Below are 22,342 nucleotides of genomic sequence, written 5' to 3' on the forward strand. Positions count from 1 at the left end.
CCCTCGGCCCCTCATACGCCATTCCTGGTCCCTTATATGCCACTTCATTCTGCTTTTCGTACCTCTCTGCACAGTCTAGCGGAGGCTATGCCTTTGAAATTTGGCGGGAATTAACGTCATCAGTCGGGAGGACCAGGGCTGCGCACGCGCGAGACACCTACTCTTTCTCGCGCGCTAACTTTGCCGCCGCGGCAGCCAATCAGGGTTAACGTCAGAGCCAGAGTTCCGAGGACTCACCAATCGAATCTGGGAGGCGGGCCGCCGTGGAGGCAGTGGCGAGAGGGGGCGGGGACGGGGAGAGGGCACGCACGGTTCTAGGGGCAGGGTCTCTGAGGGCCAATGGGAAAGGCCGGAGGGTGAAGGCGGTGGGGCGTGGCGTTGGCGGCTCCCGCAACCCAAGGCCGTCCAATGTCAGGCCAATCAGAGTGAGGAGGTGGGGGGAGAACAACCAATCAGCGTGCAGAATAGGCAAGGCAAGGGGTTGAGGAGTCTCGCGCGGACGTCGCCGGCTCCGTAGTTTCTGTCAGGGGAGCCAAGCGTGCGGAGGAGGCTGAGGAGGCGGGAAGGCGGCTGTGGTTGAAGGGACGATTGCTGACTTGCGGGGAGGAGGTCCGAGGGTGCAGGCAACCATGGTGATGGCGGCGAAGAAGGGTCCAGGCCCGGGTGGAGGGGTCAGCGGGGGAAAGGCGGAAGCGGAGGCGGCCTCGGAGGTGTGGTGTCGCCGGGTGCGGGAACTGGGCGGCTGCAGCCAGGCCGGGAACCGCCACTGCTTCGAGTGCGCCCAGCGCGGGGTCACCTACGTGGATATCACCGTGGGCAGCTTCGTCTGCACCACCTGCTCAGGCCTCCTGTGAGTGGACTGGCGCGGAGGGTGGGGAGGGGGCAGGACCGGGAAGGGACAGCGGAGAGTCGGCGTTGGGGACAGCGGGGATCTGGGGCGAAGGGACAGGGCCAGAGCTGAGTAGTGGCGGCGGGGAGGCCTGGAGATGCGCCTCATGTGCTGAGAGGGTCCCCCGCTGCAGAGGTGTCATGGGGAAGGGAAATTGGCAGGGGAGACAAGACACGATTGGAGTCGCGTTGCAGGAGAAAGGAAGGACACCGAAGAAGAAGGGAGAAACTCCCTAAGGGAGGAGAGGCGAACCGAAAGTGGGGAGAGTTGAAGGGAAGGTGGTTAGATATTTAAAGGGCCAGAGAATGACACCCACCTTTCAAGGGAACTTTGGGGGGGGGGGCAAGTAGGAAAGAAGTAGAGTGAACTGGGCCCTAGATAAAGCATACTTTTCTATTAGCTTGTGCCCATCCTGGAGTGTGAGATGCAAAAACCAATTTAAAATAGATAAGTTAGTCCAGTTGACAGCATAGACATAGTGACTAGGTAAGGAACCATGTTCCAGTGTTCAGGTGCAGGCCCTAATGTCGCAGGGTTTGGGGATGCTACCCAGAGGTAGATTTCTTACAAATTTTAAGAGATGGGAGCTGCTGGGCTGCCCTGTTAGAGAGCTTAATTTTTCCAGAGGTTTGGGTATCTGGATGAGCCATCCTTAAGTGTCATAGTTTACACCTTTAAGCTTCTGGTTGCCATGGCTTGATCCTGGTAGTAGCATCTGGCATCTTTGTAGGTTTGGGGGAGTTTTGTTGTATAATCTGCAGTGCTACACTTGGCACTGGCACTCGATTTGGTCATGCCTGAGCTAATTTAGAGCCACAGTTCTAGGCCAGAATTCTGCTTATAGAGTAGGGTTCTTTTTCCCCTTAGGGAATTATTTGGTTAGATGCCTGGTTAGCATTTGATACCAATGCTGTATCTCTCTTTTTCTGTGAGTTTATTAAGGGATTTATTTGGACTTGTTTAGTATTGTTTTAGTACATTGGTTTGTTTGGTCGGTTGGTTTCAGATTTAACAAGGGGTGCTTTCCTTGTTTCTAATACCATTAGGAGCCAAGGAGCGGGCAGTATTGTTCTTACATGACAGATGGGAGAACAGAAGCAAAGAGAGGTTTAGTAATTTATCCAATGCCATATGGGGGTTGCTGTTCTCAGCATTTCTTGTTGGATATTAGTTATGATCATGGCAGACCAGAAATGAAGATCCAGGTCTCCTAAGATACAGTGTACGATTATTTCTGTTTCGTTTTTACCTCCTTTGCCAAACTTCTGTGTTCTGATCAACCTCACTTGTGTGTTATAACTTTGGTCTTAGTGAACGTCATTATGGCTCTTGGGACAATGATTAGAACGCAAACAGGAATGTGTCAAAAGATAGAGACTTAAGTGAAGCAAAAGGATAGACTTGAGTCTGGGACGAATAGTCTGAGGAGAGAAGGAGCAACGTTTAGGAATGTTTATAGCAGAAAGAGAAAGAACAGATTCTTGAAGATCCTGTTATGAAAAGGAAAATCTGATTATAGAGTCTGGAAGCAGGGGGATAAAAATGATGGTATATCAGAGTCTAGGTCCTGGGAAGAAAATGTTTGGAAATAGTGTTAATTCATTCCCACAGCTAGCTGCACAGCACAAAAGATAAATCACTGACTAAATGGGAGGGCTGACACCATTATCATTATTTTATAGATCTTGGTTTAAAGTCTCCCATAGATAACATTTCACTTCTGTAATGAGTATTCCCTCAATCAGGACAGAAAGAGGGTCAAGGGATCTGGCACACATTAAAAACCTGATTTTCTTTTGCTGGAGCGGTTCTCTTTAAATATCAGTGCACAAATTGCAAAATTTTACTACTTTTCCCCTGTGCTCATTATTGTTGGTTTTTAGTGGAGGATCAAGAGGCTGGGCCAATAAATGAGGCTGAACTGAAGGCATGTCAAGATTATAAGGAGAGAGCTATCAGAAGAAACTTCTTCAAGAAAGCTGTAGTTTCCCTGGCTGTGACTGTCTGCCAGGGTTCTGATGGTGCTTCTCATTTGCTAATTGGAGTTCTAATTAGCATGAACTAAGTAGGGCAAGGCATAGAAACCTTATAAAAGGGTCTTCACAAAGTGTTACGTGTGCTCTCTGATGGACCTTGGGAGGGGCTGGGTGCTGGCAGGTGAGCCAGAAATAGAATGAGTGAGGGACGCTTACTGCTGGCTGCAGAGTGAAGAGGGGACACACACAGTTCAGCAGGCAGCAGAGGGGCATGGCTCCCCAGTGACACATATACCAGTTAACATCTTAAACCCACATGGTTGCCCACAGATTAGGATTTTGTGGTACTGGGAAGTGAAAAATGTGGAGGTGGCACATTCAGTCAGTCAGTCTGGCAACACATTTATTGAGTGCCTGTTAAGACCCGGACACAGTTTTAGGCACTGGAGATACGGCAGTGCACAAAATTGACAAAGTACAATCTTCATGTAGCTTACATCATACTGGAGACTGTGGACTCGAATTCAATCATTAAATATATATTTGCAGGTAGTAATAAGTGCTGTGAAGTAGCATGGGCTGGAGAGTGATGGGAGCTCGTGTTGAGCTATGATGATGAAAAGAGTATATTCTTTGTTAAAAATGACGAGGATATTGGGGGCAGGGAATTCAAATACCACACTTAGAACCACAGCCAGAGAAAGGAGACAGGGAGACTGGCTTTATTTTGAAAGCCAGCTTTCTGCTGAGTATGTTACAAATATTCCACGTCTTAGAGCAATGGAATATTCTGGGGGCAGTGTGCACAATCACCCGAGTTCCCAGCTGACTACACGTGCTGAGGTAGCAAAGTTGACTGTTTCAGCCAAAGTTGAATTTCCCAGGATCTGGAGAAATTTTCGATTTTAATACTGGTGGGTGGGTATGCCTATGGCTTCATTGCTACATGTGTGAGCTCTTTCTCGTTTTCTTTTTTAATGAGAACTATTTTCTCAGCTCTAGCAGAAAACTACAGCGTTGGTGTGAGGGACTGAGAGAGAAGCTGCTAGTTTTTGCTGTTTCTAAATTTATGTACATGCTGCCACAATTGTAGGTCCCAAACTTGACCTAGTTTTATTCATTTGGTTTTCATCCAATACCTAGTTTCCTTAACCTAGATATAGATTTCATGTCCCCAACATATACATACACTTGTTTGTTTAGTTGTGTCTAACTCTCCTACTAGAGAATGATGCTAGATTGCTGCTAAAAAGTGCTTTTTCCGAAGCAGTGCCTTAAATGTGTTTTCTTGTTCTGGTTTGACTGGATGCCTCAATGGATAAAGCACTTTTCTTTAGAAAGAAAATAGATCTTGAGTCCTGAAATGTCTTTGACATCAGGGATGGGCACTACCTTTGACACCCAATTTTTTCAACAGAATATGTGGCACACTTCCCCAACTGGGCTGTTTGGGTCCATTCTTTTTAATCCATTGACCTTCTGGTCTCAGTAATAGATACTTGTCTCCTCTACTTCTGCACAACTTTATTCCAGTAATGGGATTAATTCAGGATTCAGGTGGACAAAGCTCTAGGCTGGGTGCCAGGAGATGTGCTTGACAGCTCTTTACTTGTGACAGGTTCCTAACCTCCTTGTGCCTTAGTTTCCCCATCTGGCTTGCTAGTAGTGATTCCTAGTTGAAGCAGGTTTTCTTAATGTTTATTCATTTATTTTGAGAGAGAGAGAGCACAAGTAGGGAGGGGCAGAGAGAGAGAGAGGGAGAGAGAGAATCCCAAGCAGTCTCCATGCTGTCAGTGCAGAGCCCAACGTGGGGCTCAAACTCACGAACTGTGAGACGATGGCCTGAGCCACAATCGAGAGCTGGACACTTAACCAACAGAACCACCCAGGTGCCCTCCTAGTTGAAGAACTTTTATCTCCATGGAAGAAAAGGCGTAGTGTGGTGTTAAATAATTCAGTACTTTTCCATCCATCTGGGTTAGAGAGGTAGATGTGTTCATTGCCCCTGTGTTAGTCCCATCCCTTCACCCCTCCCACCTCACCTTCCATCCAAAGACATAAGAAGAAGAGGGAACAATGTAAAAGGATTGAGAATAGGCCTGAAGAAGAAAGCAGAGGATTCTGTGTGCTCTACACGAGTGGACAGCTGTTTATCATTGTCACTAAGGAAGAACTACAGGAAATGGCTTGAGGCAGGGATTTTAGATTAGGAAGAAGTTTCCTAAAATTAGTGAAATTGAGCCTGGAGAAGGGAAATAGGGGAGCCTTCCTATTAGGGACTAGTAAGAATCTCTAATAGGGACTCTTTTGGGTGATGTTTGGGTCCAAGAACTGCAGTGGTTTCACTGAACCCTGCTCAGAGGCAGAGGACTGGAATCCAGAAGCAAGAAACCCCCTCTGGGGTGTTTGAATTTGAACATGAAATATTCAGAAGTCAGGAGTTCCCAAGTCCAAATCTGGTACAAATGAAAGAACTTGGGTGCTGGGTGGAACTGTTTTTTTCCATTGTTGACCTGACAGAACCTTCTTATCTGAGCAGCTGAGCAGGTTCAAGACTTTCATGAAGCAAGACAGAAGTAAAATATGGGCCATTGTGAGGGTGATGCTCACAGAAAAACAAAAGGTGTGGTATTTGTAGAAACAGCAGTATGCTTGATAGAATCAAAGGGAAGGGAGAGAGAGGCAAGGAAAAAGAATTGGGCAGGCTTTCAGGTCCTTGCAAGTCACTTCACTGCCAGTAATTCAGAGCACTTCAAATGCTGGTCAGGTGCCCTGTGAAAGAGAAACTGAAGTTAAAGAAGGCGTCATGACAGGGCTGAGGCTTGAGTCCTAGTAATGTACTTGCTCTCAGTTGGAAAAACATGCCCTATTCTGGGCAAATAAGTTTATCTCTATGTTTCCCCAACACCTCCTGGTTAGAAATAACAGAACGGATTTGCTGCGATAACCGAAGGGCAGTGCCTCCTTCCAGCTCTCACTTCTTTTGGGGAGAACCTGAGAGTCATGCTGGGGAGACCGGGTGCAAGTTGGAGAGCTGGGTCTGTTTGATTCCAGGCCAGTGACTCAGATATGGCCCACTGCATGACCCTGCTATGACCCCAGGGAGACCCAGTACCGCTAGACCATTCGATTGCAGCTACTGGGAGGAGAGGGGCTCTTGTTTCTAAATTGCTTCTGTCAGCCAGCGATGGCCTCTCTCTGATTCAGAAACAAATGCTCTGACTCATAGGCCATGTAACTAGGTCCTCTTTCTTCCTGGGCTGCAGAGTGTTGCGTTGTAGAGAATTTTCCCTGCCCCCAAACTGTGGCTCTAGTTATACATAATCCAGTCTACAGACATCAAGGTCAGAGCAGTGCTTTTTGTACTGTGCTATGGAAACATCCTGTTCCTTCAGATTCATTTGGCCCAAAGCACCTAAATCACTTATTTTCTCTGCTTTCCCTTCATCCTATCTTCTACCCCCCAGCGACAACCCCCCCCCCCAAAAAAAAACCCTCCAGTCCAAGCTCAGCCATAGGAAGTTCTGTTGTTCTAATCATCCCCTCTAGACTGATGAGTGAGTCAAGTCCCTCCCCTTCCCCCTACAAGGAAGCACACCTCCCTGTTTACACTTTGCTAACAGTTCCTGGTTGTCCTTTCAGGAAATGTCAATGACCTTTTTGTGATAGGCTTAGAATCTGTTTTTCTAGAGTAAACGTAATATATTTTACTTTTCCCGTGACCATTTCTCTTCCTTCCCCCACTGCTGCATCCTGGTGCCACATTCTCCCTGATCAGGCTGTGTGTGCCTGAATGGCACCCAACTGTGTTGAGACGTATCTTTGTCCAGGCTCTTTGGGGCCTTGTAAGCAAGGTCCTGGTGATCAAGGATTAGGTCCTATGTGATATATATGATATATAGTGATAAACAGCTGTCTATTGTATCTCCCAAAGTGCTTACCATAATGCCTTGTATTTTGGCAAAGCAAATATTTGTTAGTGGGAGGTGGAGCTGGGATCATAAGGATGGAGAGATCCGCTCTAGCTAGACCTCAGAGCAGTCTGGCATTCTGAGAGGGAAGGCCTAGCTAGGGATTAAGGTTAGCAAGGGTAAGGGAAAGGATATAAAAGGCTGTCTGGACTCAAAACAAAACAAGGCCATTATAAGAGAGGCTTTGGGAGAGAAAACTGGAATATCTCTGAAATGTGATTAGAAGAGAATCTTCAGGGCAGATCAAGTTTAAGAGCTGTTGTTTGACGTGTAGTTACAAAGCCTTGCTTTTGGATTTCACTGCTCTAATCTTTCCTTGGGGCATCAGTCCTCTTTGATACTGTCTTTTAAAGGAGGATTTTGAGACCCTTTACTTAAAAGCCTAGCAGCAGAATTGCTGAAACTGCCTTTGATTGTAGCCTTCAGTGTCCTGTCCTTTGTTAGAATCCCATAATCAGTAATTTATCATACAAAGGGGCTGCACCCTTCACTGTTCACTCTGTACTGTGTCACCTCTCCCCTGTTCCCGCCCCATTGCCATAGCGTACACTAACACGTGTACTGCCATTCTTCTAGACTTGCAAGGACGCATTTAATCTGTGTGTGCATGCATAAGCATGAACGTGTGTTCTCCCCACTTTTCTCTAGGATTTCCATTTGGTAAATTGTGTTATCTCTTACTTCCCTCTTTGCTTTCCTGATGGCATCAACTAGGACCCTATGCTAGAGTTACTTTTGTTTTCCCATCTTGATTTGCCGATTTTTCCCAGGAGACCAAAAGTCTGAAGAGACCTCATCAGTTGAGACTGTCTTTCCTGCATGTGCCTGGGCTCTTTCACATTGTGGTCCTAGGGTCTGATTTATTTGTTTTGGCTTGGCTGGTTTTGTTTTCATCTGATGAGTGCCGTTGGTCTAGACCAGAGTAAAACTTAAGGGAAAGGGGAACCTGGCTTAGCGCCAAGTTTCTCTTGTTAGAACACTCCAGAGGGCAGCTGAGTGGGGGCAAGGAAGCCTTCTTGTCTACTGCAATCTCCACAGGGCTTCCATGGGCAGAACTAGACTTTTCAGAGAGTTAACAGAACACACAGAGCTAAACACAAAAGCATCACTACAGGATATATGTTCCTGACTCATGCCAATCTCCTATCTCATGGTTGAACCTGACTTCCTCCTGCTTCATTGAAAGATCTAGGGGGCGCCTGGTGGCTCAACCAGTTAAGTGCCTGACTTCCGCTCAGGTCATGATCTCACAGTTCACAAGTTTGAGCCCGGAGCCCCATGCCCCGCATTGGGCTCTGCACTGGCAGCTCAGAGCCTGGAGCCTGCTTCAGATTCTGTGGCTCCCTCTCTCTCTGCCCCCCCCCCTTTCATTCTCTGTCTCTCAAAAATAAATGAAGGCATTAAAAAAAGTTAAAAAAGAAAGAAAGATCAATTGATCGATCTAGAACCCAGAGTCTGGACTATTTCTTTTCCCAGAGATCTCTTCCTGAAAGAGAGGGACCCTGTTCATCTCTACCAACACACTTTCTGTCTAGACAAAGAGGAGGGGCAGCCAGGTCTAAAACAGTGGTAAAACAGGAAATGGGAAGTGGGCACATCTCAGAGTTCCCAGAAGTACCCCCAGCCTGCAGGTTGAACACAGAACCTTGTCAAAGTAGAGAAGGCTTCTGGATGGACGGACTCTGCCTTACTCTCCAGAATGAGTGGGATCACAACACATTCTGGACTCTGTCGTCCCTGTCTCTGATTAACAACCTCCCAAACGTTCTTGCTTCCCATCTTTCCTTGAATTAGGAACTAGCTTCAGTCGGGAAATTCTACCTGAGCTTAATTTATGTGTTGTTTTATCCTTTCTCCCTCCCCCTCCTCCCATAAACAGACCTGCAGGCTAACTGCATTGTACTTCTCTTTCTGTTTCTCTCCCACAGGAGAGGCCTGAACCCCCCTCACCGAGTCAAGTCCATCTCCATGACAACTTTCACTGAGCCTGAAGTAGTATTCCTGCAATCCCGTGGAAATGAGGTGAGCTACCACTGACGGAACAGTTACTGGTGTAGTTGCCCCATTGGCCGGGGTGAACTTTGCGTCCAGATTATAGAAAAATCCTACAGCTTTCTTTTTTGGCCAAGTTTCTTTTATTTTTTAGCCTAAAATGTGTCTTACCTTACGTATATTTATATATTCATGGAGTCTTAGTTATACAAATTGTGATTTGTCTAGGCCCTTGTTAGAGGAATCAGGGAAAGGAGCAAAATCTGTGTGGGGGTGACCCCTGGGTACTCACAAGGAAAACTGTCCCTTGACATTTAGAGCTCCACACTGATGAGCATTCAGAGTTGCCTGGGCCAGCCCCTCTGAGTAAGATCTCCTAGAGCCAGCTCTCCTGACCTGAGCCTCAGCACCCTGGGTTTAAGTTCATGTCATGTACTCGAAAGTGAGTTAAACCCCTTCCCCAGCTAAATCTGCTGGTCGGAAGATGCTGTCTTTGGTGTTAACAGTACTCCTAGCTTGCGGGTGATTGGTTTACTTGGGGTGCAAACAAGGGAAGGCCTCTGGAGGGTGTTCTGGAAGCCACAGCTCTGAAAGTTATCCCTGACCCCACCCCCATCCAGATTTAGTGCTCCATAATTCTCAGGGCCCTCTATTTTCTTTTATAAGATGTGTCATACTATGTAATGATAAATCTATTTTTATTTATCTAAGGCAGGACCTCCCCATTAGATGGTCAACTCTGTGAGGACAGGGATCATGTCTGCTTTGTAGGTATACCCAGATCCTCGCCCTGTGTCCGTGCTCAATAAATATGTATTGATGAATACATTGGAAGTGGTATCATTCCCATTTCATGCTTTCTGCCTCAACTCCTGTCACCTGACTCCGTTCCTTTAGGTATGCAGGAAGATTTGGCTGGGTCTTTTTGATGCTCGGACGTCATTAATACCAGACTCCAGGGATCCTCAGAAGGTGAAGGAGTTTCTCCAGGAAAAATATGAGAAGAAGAGATGGTAAGGAGGAGGAAAGAGATTGCTATATAGAGACACATGTCCAAGACATTCTTTGTTTGACAGGCTAGTTTCCAGACTTGAATTGGGGCTTCTCTCAAGAGGCCAGGCTTGGGTTGAGTGTGCTCCACCCAGATTCAGTTAGGGCCCAATTCTGACTTCAAAGAAATAAAGCTACCTAAAAAGACAACTTGTTACTGGTCACTAACCTTGAAGATTTGATGCCCCTCTTTTGGGGAGACATTAGACTGCTTGGAGGGGGTGCTGGACCTGAGGGGGTGTGGGTCAGATTTATAGCTCAGCTGGGGCCATAGATGCAGAGAGGCGGCTGGAAGCATGTCCGAGAGTTTTGTGCTTTTACCCCATCGTTTCATCCATGATTTATCTGTGTGTTCTGTTTTCCTGGTGACAAAAACAGCGTCTCTCTTCTCCCTTGCCTTTTCTCTCCCCAGGTGGCACTTCCTATTGTCTGATCTCAGTCCTGTGTGCATGTTGGGAGGTACCTATAGGGTGGAGAAGAGAACACAGACAGCAAGGGGATTGTTGTGGACATAACAGCATTTTGGAGTCCCTCCTGGGGTGTTCTCTGGCTATAGAACATACTTCCAAAGTAAAAGACCACATGCATTGGAGTGGAGGGGATTTTATCAGAAGTAGCAGGAGCTGGCAGGATAGATTGTGAGCACTTAGAAGATGAGGTGGCAGAAACTTTTCTGTGGGACTAAGGAGGAGAACCTGCAGAAACACCTAGGAAATAAAAAGGAAGTTGGAAAATAGGATTGCCTGTCCAGCAGCATTATTGAGGGGTTATCACTTGAAACCCAGATGGTTTGATGTCAGAAAGAGAAAGGAGAGAGGAGAGAAAAACAGGCACAAGTCAGAAAAGAATGAGCACCTGATGGTAAAGAGGACTCTCAAGATGGGCAAAATGTGCTGAGTTACAAAATTCAGTTCAAAAAAGAGAATTAGTGGGAAAAGGAAAAGGGACTTGGACTTCTGTCACCTGTGCTTCCCGGGTTCCTAAGCTGAGCATGGCCCATGATGTCACCTGACTATTCTTTCTCAAAGGTATGTCCCCCCAGACCAAGTCAAGGGGCCCGCTTATACCAAAGGCAGTGCCTCCACCCCCATCCAGGGCTCCGTCCCAGAAGGGAAGCCCCTGCGGACTCTTCTAGGGGATCCCGTGCCATCTCTCTCTGCTGCTGCCTCCACCTCTAGCCAGGTAACTCTCAGATCTTCCCTCCGAGACTGGTTGGGGTTTTGGGAACCAGGGCTATTGGTTTCCTTAATCCAATCCCCTGGACTTAGCAGACAGCAGTATAGGAGATGTGAGTTGGCTCTCAGCCCTGCCGTTACCCATGTCTTAGATTCCCCTTGGACTCCTATGTTTTGGAAGAAAGAACCCAACAGGAAGTGATATTTAGGGAAGTCAGAGTAACGGCTTCAAACCTGACCATTGCTCCAGGGAAACACAGAAGGGGCCGGGACACTGCTTGAGCACCTGGGAAAGATGACGCAGTAACAGGTCCAGGGGGACCATTGGCCACATCCCTGTATATCTCAGACTTGCCTTCACTGACAGGCTCTAAAATGTATGGCTCTGGGAACTGGTATACTGAGAAGACAGAGGAGTTAGGCATGTGAGGGGCTAAGGCAGCTTCTGCCCAGGAGAGTCTCTCAGTTGAGGGCAGTTTCTCCCTCTCTTCTCTCTCCACTTGCCTATCTGGGGGCAGCCTAGGGAGTCATGTGGGGGCCGGGTCATGTCTGGTCCAAGTGCTCTATGTCATGCCTTCTCCTCTCAAGTCTGTCAGTCAGTCTCAGCCTCGGACGTCCCAGCCCCGGAGCTCCCAGCCACCTGCCCATTCCTCAGTCAAGAAAGCCAGTACTGACCTGCTGGCTGACATAGGTGGAGACCCCTTTGCTGCTCCCCAGGTGGCACCAGCTTTTGCTGCATTCCCAGCCTTTGGGGGTAAGTGGGACTTGGGACAAGAACATTCTTGTAATATATGCACACAGGACACGAGGAATTCACGCCCTTGCGGTGACCAGATTTCACCTGGCTCTAGCTCACTTCACACAAATGAATGTGATGGGAATTGTGGAGCCTCAAGGCCGGGAGGGTTGGGGCCAAATGAGTATGGCTGGGATTATGTTTGCAAGTTTGACCAGAAAACGTTACAGTTGGGGACTCCTAGCACTTCCTTTTAGAGCACTGGAAATAGCCTTTTTATTACTTTCTTTCTCTGTTAAAATGGGGGCTGAGGGATTATCTTGTTTTCCATTTCCCCTGCCCTCTTCCCAAAGATCGGCAGTAGCCAACAGAGTGTTGAATAAAGCGGTGTCTAGTTTCCATTTTTCCTTTCAAGCGCCTTCCCCCACCAGAACTAATTTTTTTTTCACATGATTAAGCCCGAATGAGGCCTTGACAAAAATGTTAATGCCTCGTGGAGTAAGGATAAAAGATGGCGGGGAGTGAACCTGGAGACCTTTGAGATCCCCTCTGCTCAGCCCCTGCCATCTCTCCCTGAAGAGGACCCTGTAGAAAGGCAGATGGCCCATCAGTGGCCTTTGGCCTTTGGAATTAGTGTATATTATATCGATTATATGTACATTTTATATATGCAGCCTTTATATCCCCTCCACCTGTAGGCCAGACACCTTCCCACGGAGGCTTTGCCAACTTTGATGCCTTTGGCAGTAGCCCTGCCTCTTCTGCATTTGGAAGCATTCCTCCAGCTGGCCAAGGCCCGTTCCAGGCCCAGCCAACACCCGCAGGTAAACTTTGCCTTGCTCTCTCCAGATCCCCTTCTCTCTTCCAACTGCATTCAGTTTTCCACATCCACGTATCGCCCTTCATTCACATCTGCACCAACCTAAAGAACTAGGCAAAGGAGACAGGATGAAGAGGAGAAGCCCCGGGAAAGGAAGAGAGGGGTCTAATGAGATTCTTGCCAGGAAGAAGGGCGCTTCTCCATTTTGTCATGTAAGGAAAGCAGCTGAATTGCAGCAGGAATCGTGCAGGGTGTGTATAGGGTTGTGCAGGGTGTGCATAGGAGGTCAGAACCAGGAAGCTCGGGAGTCCCAGTCCTCAAAAAGTCAAGAGTGGATGTGACCTTTCCTGTAGCATGCTCTGAAGGCTCATGTTGTACACTGCCCAAAAGGTAAGGGCTGGGTCAAAGTGCAAGCTGGTCTCCAGAAATTCACCCATCCCTGTTAAAGCAGAAGCCTGTAAACTGTGTTGTGTTGTTTAGCAGTTGAAAGAGACCCTAAAGGCAGCTGCCCTAAAGCATCTGGTTCCTCCCTAAATCCCCAGACATTAAGTCTTCATAGCCTTGGGGCTGGCCCATTACCTTTGCACATCCTGGACACAGGGGAGGGCAGCCAGAGTGCTGTAAAGACTCAATATCTAGGGAAAGCCAGTGACTGATACTCTCTCTTTCTCCCTTCCCCCACCTACCCGCCCTTCCCCCTTCTCTACCCTCACTGCCAGCCAGTCGGATGCTAACTGGAAGTTACAGCTTTGGTGAGTTACTCTTCCCACCTCACAGCCCACCCAAGGTAGAAGCCTATCTCAGGTCCTCTGGAGCCGAGAGCTTTGAGGTCTGGAAGGACCCCTTCAAATTTAGCCATTTTACAAATGAAGCAGTTCTGTAATTTCCCTGCTGTGCAGCCCACAGCGTGGCAGAGCTCGGCCCAGAGCCCAGATTTTTCGACTCTCACTCTGCCCACGTCCTTCCCACTATGCCACCACGAATTGTCTGGTTGCTTTTGTTATTTTATTTTATTTTATTTTATTTTATTTTATTTTATTTTATTTATTTTTTGAATGGGACAAGGAGAGACATTTTATATTGATAAAAGTTAAAATTCACAAAGACATTCTCACATTACGAACTTAAAGTACCTGACCAGGGTAGCCTTGAAAGTAATAAAGCAAAAACCGTTAGACACAGTGAAAATATAATAAAGCAACAGAGAGGAGGCCTACAGCAGACTCACAAGATTTTAATAGATAAAGTAGATAGACAAATAAGGAAGAAAATAGGCCATTTGAGTAACACTTGAACAAGTTTGACCTAATAAATATAAGTAGAACTTTGTAATCAAAAGATAGAATTTCCAAACACAGAATCATTTTATACTTTGACCATGGACTAGGAGACACCACATAAATTTCTTTTTTTATTTTTATTTTTTTTTTGAGAGAGAGAGAAGGCACGAGGACGGGAGGGGCAGAGAGAGGAGAGAGAGAGAATCCCAAGCAGGCTCTGTGCCATCAACACTAAGCCTGATGCGGGGCTCGAACTTACGAACTATGAGATCATGACCTGAGCTGAAACCAAGGGTTGGGCATTTAACCGACTGAGCCACCCAGGCGCCCCAACACCACATAAATTTCTAACAAATAGAAATTGCATAGGTCACATTCTATACGATAAAAGGTGTCCTAAAACAACATATCCTGTAACAATGCTTCATGTCCTTTAAGGCATGAAACAAGGAAAAGATAATTACAATATGGAAAACAGACAAAAAGCTAACAACTATCATGTGTTTTTTAAAACTCCTATCAATAAGGAAGAATAGGATAACGAGCAAGGGAAACAAACAGAAAAAACCCGGGGGCATGAAAATGTTCCCAGCCTGACTAATCAGAAAAAATGCAAATCAGGGTAAGATAATAATTTTGCACATTATATCCACAAAAATTTTAAAGATTGATAACGGTGGGTACCATGTGGAAATATTGGCCCTTTAATCTGCTCTCAGTAAGAATGTAAGTTGGTACAAGAATATTCAGAGTAACAAGAGGGAAGTGTTCCTGGGAATGAGAGCTCAAAAGGAAACAGCCTGTACAAGGTGGTTATAAAATTGGTCCGTTCAGAAATGCATTCCTGTCACAGTCAGTTGCTTTAAAAAGAGAGCTTAAAGGGTCAGCCTTTAAAAAAGGAAAGAAAGAAGGTGCCAGCCTCTTAGTCCCCTCCCTGGCTGCACCTGAGATGAACTTTTGTCCAGTGTCTGGTCATCTCAAAAAACAGACGGTCTGCAGCCAGCCAGAGCCAACCAGCCTCTCCGAGGCTCCTGCCCTTGCTAGGAGCATCCCCACATCATCTCCATGAGGAAGGCAAGATCTCCATTTTGCAACTGAGGAAACCGGCTCAAATAGGCCCGTGACTTGGCCAGAACCGAATGGCTGATGGGTGGCAGATCCCATTCACCGTGATCACACCATGATCACGAGGATGGTTCTGTGAATGTGATATAAAGAACTATGGGGTATGAAGTAGGGAGAATTGGGTGAGTGGTGGGTGTCTTTTCTGACAAGCCTGGTTGTATTTTTATATTTCTGAGGGGGAGTATGGAGAAGGGAGGTTTCTAAAACTGCAGTTGCCCCTGAAACTGCTGGAAGGCATGTATACCAATCCAGCTGCAAGGAGTGAGGCTCTGGAGGTGTAGAAGAAGCAAACCAGAGCTCAGGTATTCCTAAGTCGGCCCCCTTTCTGAGAATGGGCGGAAAGTGCAGCATCGTGGCCGCCTGAGCAAGGGCCGGCTCTGCCCTCTAGTGTCCGCAAGGAGGCACAGCTCGGCCTCAGGACAGAAAGACAGCGCCTCCTTCAGCCTGGGAGCTCCCTGGCAGGAAGGCCCCAGAGCAGGACTGAAGAGTCTGACCTAAGTGCTCACTCAGAAATTCCACGTACCCTGAGTCATAGCCAGGGAAAGGCCCAGGCGGCCCTGAGAATCAGAAGATTCAACCCTAGCCTGCTGGCCTCCCAGCCTTCCTGACGGTCGTGGAGTGCAGAGGACTGACACCAAGTGTTCTCAGTGGCGTGATAGCCTAGCACTTGTTCCTGTAGAAAGCCCAGGGGTTGAAGAAGAGAGTGGCGGAGGCGAGCACTGGCACTCAGGAAGCAGCCCATCCTTGGAACCTCGCAGCCGGCAGGCCCTGGGCACCTGCCTTCCCTGCTGGACTCAGCTTCTCTGATCAGAGCCGGAGATGCCCAGCGCAGGGAAGGGCCCCTTCACAAAGGGCTTTGGGAAAATACAGCCCTACCCTTTAGGGAAGGAGGAGCATGATAGCTCTGGGGGCCTCAGAAAAAAGCCCCAAACTTAGGAGAAACCAGGCTGAAGCTTGAGGGGGGCAGGGACAACACAGATTTGAGAATCAGCCTGGCTTTGCCGTTCCTCCCTTGCCTTATGACTTTATCTTTTCCTTTCCCTCTCATCTCTGGGGGGAAAAAGTTTCTCCCCTTCTTTTCCTTTCCCTCTCATCTCTGGGGGGGAAAAGGTTACCCTTGCGTCCTTCCCTGTCTCTACTGAGTTTTTGCCATCAGCTTTCTTATCTGAATCTCATCTCTGCTCTTTCCACTCTGCTACCATATTTCCCTTTCCGCACAAATATGCACCAAGTTGCCCAACCTACAAATGTTTCTGCAGCCTCATCCAGGCTCGGCTGCTGTCTCCCCTGCTCTCCACAGCCATATCTCTGCGAAGAGGAGCCTGTAGCCTTCACTTACCCATTTTTTTATTGTCCTATTTTCTGTTTCTCTCTCTTTTTTTACACACCTTATGATATAATATGCATACTGTTCTGCACCTTGATTTATTTTTTTTAACTGAACAGTACTGCTAGATTCTTTTTTTATCAGTACATGTTTCTTTATGGCAGCACAATAGTCCTGCTTATGTATATACCATAATTTATTTTAATTAGTCCCATTTTGGTGAATATTTAGGATGAATGATGACTGTTTAGTCTTTTGCTATTAAACAGTGCTGCAGTTAATAACCCCGCATGTGTCATGTTTTGCACATTTGCAACTTCTCTATCTGTAAGAAAATTCCTGGCAATGGAATTGGTCTAGTGGGGAACACAGCTGATACAGAAGTAAACAAAAATATGTCACTGCAGAGATATCAAGTGCTGTGAAGGCAAAGAATGAGGTGTTATGAGAGGAAAACCAGGCTGTAATTCAGACCGAGGTCAGGGAAGGCCTGTCTGGTTCCTTTAAGCCGGAAGAGTGAGTGGGACCATGGGTGGGGCCTTTGTTTAAGGTAGACGCAGAATACGTGGGAACGCTGGAGCTGAGAGTAGGGCGGAGGGAGGGGGGGCTCTTGTTCACTTGTATTTACAATCTGAACCAGCCATCACGTTTCCTTTGAGACCTTGTCTTGTTTCTGTTGACCCTGGAAATAGTTTCTTATATCAGAGGCTATGATAATACGTCACATCTGTATTATGCTTTGCAGACTTCAGAACACTTTCACTCACCGGAGGGGGTCTTTACAGCCACCCTATGAGAAGGCAAGAAAAAATGGGCTCAGGAAAATAAGATGGTTTGCTAAGGTCACAGCAGTAGCAGGGGGTAGGGCCCCAACTAGACCCCGTTTCTCCTCACTCTGCCCATCACACAGTCATTCAGCAAACAATTCCTGAGCACTGTCCCGTGGCAGACACCATGCGAAGTTTGTTTCCTTCGGTACTAGTCTTCCAGCACTCAGAAAAAGCAAGCCTTTTCCATCTGCAGCCTCATGTTACCATCACAGCAGCCCAGAGTGGTTGACAGGATCCCACCATACAGCCGAGACAGGCACACAAATAAAGAGGCTTTCTCCAAATGACAGGGCCCCAGGCCTCTTCCCAAGAGATGAGATTGCTCAGGATTTCTTGGACTTGCTCCTCAGGCTGTTTTGTAAGCCTCCCACGTGATGCTTTTTCTTTTTAGATGTGATGACCAGAGAGGGCAGGGGAACTTCCAGTCAGCCCTGCTCAGTGAACCCCAGCCCTGATCGAAGCTCCTGGCCTAGGGTGGCCTCCCGAGAGGGGGCGGCTCTGGTGGGAGTGGGAGCCCTTGATGATAGCTGGAGATCTGTGTTTGGCACTGGTCTCCACATTCCAGGAGCCAGCAGCTCCGAGTGTCTGGGCCTTTCTGCCCTTTACAGCTCCTCCCCCATCCCCTCTACCTGCCCCTTCATTCCTGTGATTGATCCATAAATGGAAATGCTGGTTTGAGGAAAGGACAGACTTGTCCACATCTTGAGGAAAAAAAATGGGAACCTTAAGTCAAACTGGAGCAGCAGGGACAATGACCTGACACACACAAGAGCCGTTTTCTCTCAGCAGTGGCAGCTTTGACCGCCAGGGAGATTGAGAAAGGCTGAGTAGCATGTGGCCTAGAATTCTCAGTAGGAGTCAGGGCCCTCTGAACCAGATGATCCAGGGGGAAATGGCTCAGAGAACCCAACCCCTCATGCCATCACTCTGCTGCTTACCCCCTGCTCCCCCACCTCTGTCTCGTCTGCCCCTTCCATCCTGCCTCACCGAGCACTCCCTGTTCTATTTCCTGTGATTGCCCAGGGAGCAGCCACGTGACTCCATTTGGTGCCTCTCCTCTGGCACCTGCCAGTCAGCCCAACAGCCTCGCAGATATGGGCAGCCTCCTGGGGCCCGGAGTGCCAGCTGCAGGTGTTCCTAGCAGGTAGGTCCAGACCTCACAGAGTCTTAGGGAGAGCCTTGCTTTTCCCAGCCTGCTTTGCTCCTCCCGTTGGGCAGGACAGGGTTTGCCATCTCCCGGTCCCTTGCCCAGCTTCTGTCCTTGGTCCTGGGTGCCCTGCATGCTGACTTGTCTCCCCATGTCACAGCATCTTCGGGGTGGCCGGCCAGGTCCCCACGCTCCAGTCGGCCACAGCTGGTGGAAGCAGCGGCACAGGGCTTGCCTTTGGAGGTGAGTCTTGCCTGAGGGGACCCAGAAAAGGGATCCAAGGCTGAGAGGAAACAGGGAGGAGGGTGGAGAGAGAGCACACCAGATTTAGATGAGTGCTGTCATCTCAGTAGCAACCAAATGAGAAGAGTGACCCTCTCTTTCTCCCACCTCTACCCCATGCCACCCTGAGCAGCCTCCACCAACCCTTTCACAGCGCCTGCTGCTCACCCCCAGCTGCCTCCCACCAACCCGTTCCAGCCCGATGGCCTGGCCGCAGGTAAGCCCCAGGACTGTGCTGGCCCTGGCTCTCCTGGGCTTGGATTCCTCTCTCCCTTCTCTCTCTCTCTCTCTGTCTCTGTCTCTCTGTCTCTGTCTGTCTGTCTCACACACACACACACACACACACGCGTGTGCGCGCACGCATGCACGCACCCCACTGTTGGGAGGAGTGGAACAGCCTCACTAGGCAGCTGTGGTAGTCCTGAAAGTCCCCCTCTTGCCCTTCACCAGGCCAGACCCCGTGGAATTTCCAGGCCACCTAGTGGGCAAAGAGCAGAAGCACCCAAGTCCCAGAATATATTTCAGAAAACAGAATCCTCCTTACCTGAGCTAGTTCTGAAGGTTTAATGACGGATGTGGCAGCCACTCTCCTTTCCTGCCCCTGGGCAGTGTCCCGCCAGGCCCCCAGCCTCTCTCCCTCCTGTGTCCCACCTGCAACCTTGCCCCTGGTCCCGGCTCCTGTCAGCTAGTGCATCCCGCATTCCTCCCCAGCCTCAGCTTTTCTCTCTTCCAAGGCCTGCTCACCCCACCACCTGCCTTTTTGTTGTTGTCATAGCTGTTCTCAAAATCCTTGAGGCCAGGAAGACAGACTGATAACAGCTAGCAAGCTGCCCACTGCTGAGTGCTTTACACCCATTATTTGCTTTCCACAGCAGCCCTAGGAGAGAGGAGGACTCCAGTTTTATAGTTGAGAGAACTGAGGCACACAGAGGGCTAATCATTTGCTTTAGTTGATGCAGTTTGACAGGTAGCAGAAAGCTGCCCCTGGTTCTGTGCCCCACCTGTGCCCTCCATGCCACAAGCTGTGGGTACAGGAAGAAGGCAGGTTTTGCCAGGTTGCATGGAAGTGGAAGGTTTCAGTCAGAGTACTTCTGCGGGGTACCTCTGGTTAAGGAATAACTATATCCCATGGCCCCAATTTGGAGAGATTTAGGAAGAACTGTTCTCCAGCCTGCCTTCCAGAACTTCGCATGAACTTCATGTCCCTCGTTCCACAGGGCCCAGCTTTGGGATGAGCAGTGCTGGGCCTGGCTTCCCCCAGACAGTGCCACCCACCAGGGCCTTTGTCAGCACCTTCCCACCACCGCTGTTCCCCCCACAGACCTCGATGACTCAGCAACAGAATGGTAAGGGATTCAGACCATACCCTCCTCTCTTGCCCCCATTCCCCACCCCCAGGGGTGGGGTTGGGGGGGGGGTGGCAATGAATATTAGGGATATTTGGGAGCCAGACATCTGAGCTAGTTCCCTTTTGGACCATTAGGGGGACCAGAGAAGCCACAGACCTTCCTGTGTCCTCTGACTGCTCTGTACCCTTATTCCCTGACTTTAGAAAGGCCCAGTCTTTTTTTTTTTTTTTTTAATGTTTATTTTTGAGAGAGAGAGAGAGAGCACAGGCAGGGGAGAGGCAGAGAGAGAGGGAGAGAGAGAGAATCCTAAGCAGGATCCTCACTGTCAGTGTAAAACCTAGTGCGGGGCTTGAACCCACGAACTATGAGACCACGACACAAGCCGAAGTTGCATGCTCAACAAACTGAGCCACCCAGGTGCCCCTAGAAAGCCCCAGTTCTGCTGCCACTGTGTGATGTAAAGGTGCCCACCCAGCAGGGAGGCCGGATGTGCCTGGTCAGCACCAACGTGAGGGGCAGGGTTTATGGCAGCCTAGTTTTTACTCTTGCTTCCCAGGCTCTTCCTTCAGTGACTTAGGATCAGCCAAACTGGGGCAGAGGCAACTCAGCCAGCCATCTGGGACATCCACCAACCCCTTCATGGTGAGTGCCAGCACGGCCTCAGTGTAGAGTATGGCCTCTCTCTGAGGGCCGGGGACAGAATCCTTCTGGAACAGAGCAGTGTGGGATGGAAACCCTGCCTTGGCCAGGCAGGAGAGTGGGTTAGTCAGTGGGCTCACACCCCCTCACGTCCAACTCGCCTCCACTCACTGACTTGCCCACAACCCTCACCACAGTAATTCTGGGGAGAAAGGAATCCTGGGCTGCATCTTTTCTGTGGCCTCCGGCTTTTCTCCCCTAATCCTCTAATTTGTGGTTGTTGTTTCTTTCCAGACTGGATCCTCATCAAGCCCGTTTGCCTCCAAACCTCCAACCACCAACCCATTTTTGTAGCACTGTGTCCTGGGGGGGGGCCTCCTCCCTGCCCTCTGGGGCCCCTTTACTCCCAGGAGCTCTGGTGACCATTTGCCTGTGGCATTTTTGTGGGTCTGAGACCAGAATGGGCCTTGTTTTGTAGGGAAGGGGTCTTGGGGATGGTGGAAGTGCTAATGCTTTGCTTGGGGCTTGCAGATAAAAGGGCTGCTGCCCATCAGGTGCCCCCAGGGCTTCCTCCCATCCTCCCTCCAGCCCCAATCCAGGCAGGAGGCCCAAGAAAAGAGAAGTCAGGGCTTAGCCTAGAGGAGCGATGGCGTTTGATTTCTCAAATTATTAATTATGATGACAATAATCCTCCTGTCTTGCCCTCAGCATACATAGTGGTCCCTTCACTCCCAACCCCGTGGGCGAAGGAAGCTGTGGGCACAGACTGACCAACATACCCCTATGGGAGCAAGCCTTCCCCCGTGTCCACAACATCCGTGCTGGTCTCCTTGTGGACAGAAGCACAGTGGGAAAAGTAGGGTCAAGGTGGAGATGAGGCGTGTTGTTGACCTGGGATGGTGATCAGACAGGCTGAGAAAGCTGTGGGTGGGGGTGGAGGTGGGTGGGGGGCAGCTCAGCCTCTTCTCCCCACCCCCACGGGGCAAGGAGGCCCTCCATGTTTTTGCTTTCCTGGCTCCCTCCCTCATCCTGGTATTCAGGATAAATAGTTTTACCTACATACTTAGACATGCCCAATTCCTGTCAAGCACTTTAGTTAGCTGTGGTGTCATGTTTGGATACCAGTGTTTTATATTTATACATAGAGAATTTTCTAATATAGTCTATTATACACACACAGACACACACACACAGACACACACACACAGACACACACACACACACACCGCCATTCTGCTCCCAGACAGCTCTTTTACATGGGGAATGGAATGAATCCCCATCTGTGCCTCGACCAGCAGAGCCGGAGCTCCAGAGGGTGGTGGGGAGGGTAGTCACAAGTCCTGACCACCCCAGAGCCTGGGCTTTTCCAGGGAAAGGCTTTGTGCAATTGGCTGGGTTTTTTCCTTTCTTTTTCCCATATGCCTCCCCCACCCCACCACAAAATTCTCTGCACCAAAGCTGTTGCAGGCAATGTTGGAAAAGAACTGCATTTGAAAGAAAAAGGAAATGGCTCTAGCTGTCTTGCTTTGGGTCAGTTTGAGGGGCCCCAACGTGGCTGCTGGGTCAGTGAAGATGATGGCTGCTGTTGGGCAGGGACTAGAATTCCTTTCTGGACATGGCTGGAGTCCCCGTGTGCAGTGGGAGTTAGGTGGCTGCAGGGAGGGGGTGATGGGGGTGGGGGGGTGCCAGTGGACAGAGGAGGAAGTGCCAGCATGGAGACAGTCTCATCCGAGTAGAGCCGGTAGACCAGTGGA

General features: G+C 48.9%; 1 protein-coding gene across 3 annotated transcripts; it reads left to right on the forward strand.

Moving 5' to 3' along the window:
• The first annotated feature begins 475 nt into the window (after positions 1-475).
• On the forward strand, positions 476-22,095 carry AGFG2 (ArfGAP with FG repeats 2). 3 transcript variants are annotated; one of them, XM_086692734.1, is made up of 13 exons: positions 476-850; positions 8,765-8,858; positions 9,726-9,841; positions 10,907-11,060; positions 11,642-11,807; positions 12,488-12,613; positions 13,329-13,361; positions 18,195-18,315; positions 18,479-18,561; positions 18,755-18,817; positions 19,818-19,946; positions 20,506-20,591; positions 20,883-22,095. In XM_086692734.1, the coding sequence occupies exons 1-13, from the start codon at positions 630-632 to the stop codon at positions 20,940-20,942; spliced, it is 1,452 nt and encodes a 483-aa protein (XP_086548860.1). In that variant the 5' UTR covers positions 476-629; the 3' UTR covers positions 20,943-22,095. The 3 variants fall into 3 exon arrangements, with proteins under 3 accessions (XP_086548860.1, XP_086548859.1, XP_025779131.1); XM_086692733.1 differs by having other exon boundaries at positions 478-850; positions 18,734-18,817; XM_025923346.2 differs by lacking the exon at positions 13,329-13,361 and having other exon boundaries at positions 479-850; positions 18,734-18,817.
• Positions 22,096-22,342: the final 247 nt, after the last annotated feature.

Source organism: Puma concolor, chromosome E3, assembly GCF_028749965.1.
Source record: "Puma concolor isolate L17-30 chromosome E3, mPumCon1.1.hap2, whole genome shotgun sequence".
In the NCBI taxonomy this organism is placed as follows: Eukaryota; Metazoa; Chordata; class Mammalia; order Carnivora; family Felidae; genus Puma; species Puma concolor.

Coding starts and splice junctions, on each gene's coding strand:
- AGFG2 (XM_086692733.1), top strand. CDS start 630: ATGGTGATGGCGGCGAAGAAGGGTCCAGGCCCGGGTGGAGGGGTCAGC. Junction 851..8,764: donor ACCACCTGCTCAGGCCTCCT/GTGAGTGGACTG, acceptor TCTCTCCCACAG/GAGAGGCCTGAACCCCCCTC. Junction 11,061..11,641: donor CTGCCTCCACCTCTAGCCAG/GTAACTCTCAGA, acceptor TCTCCTCTCAAG/TCTGTCAGTCAGTCTCAGCC.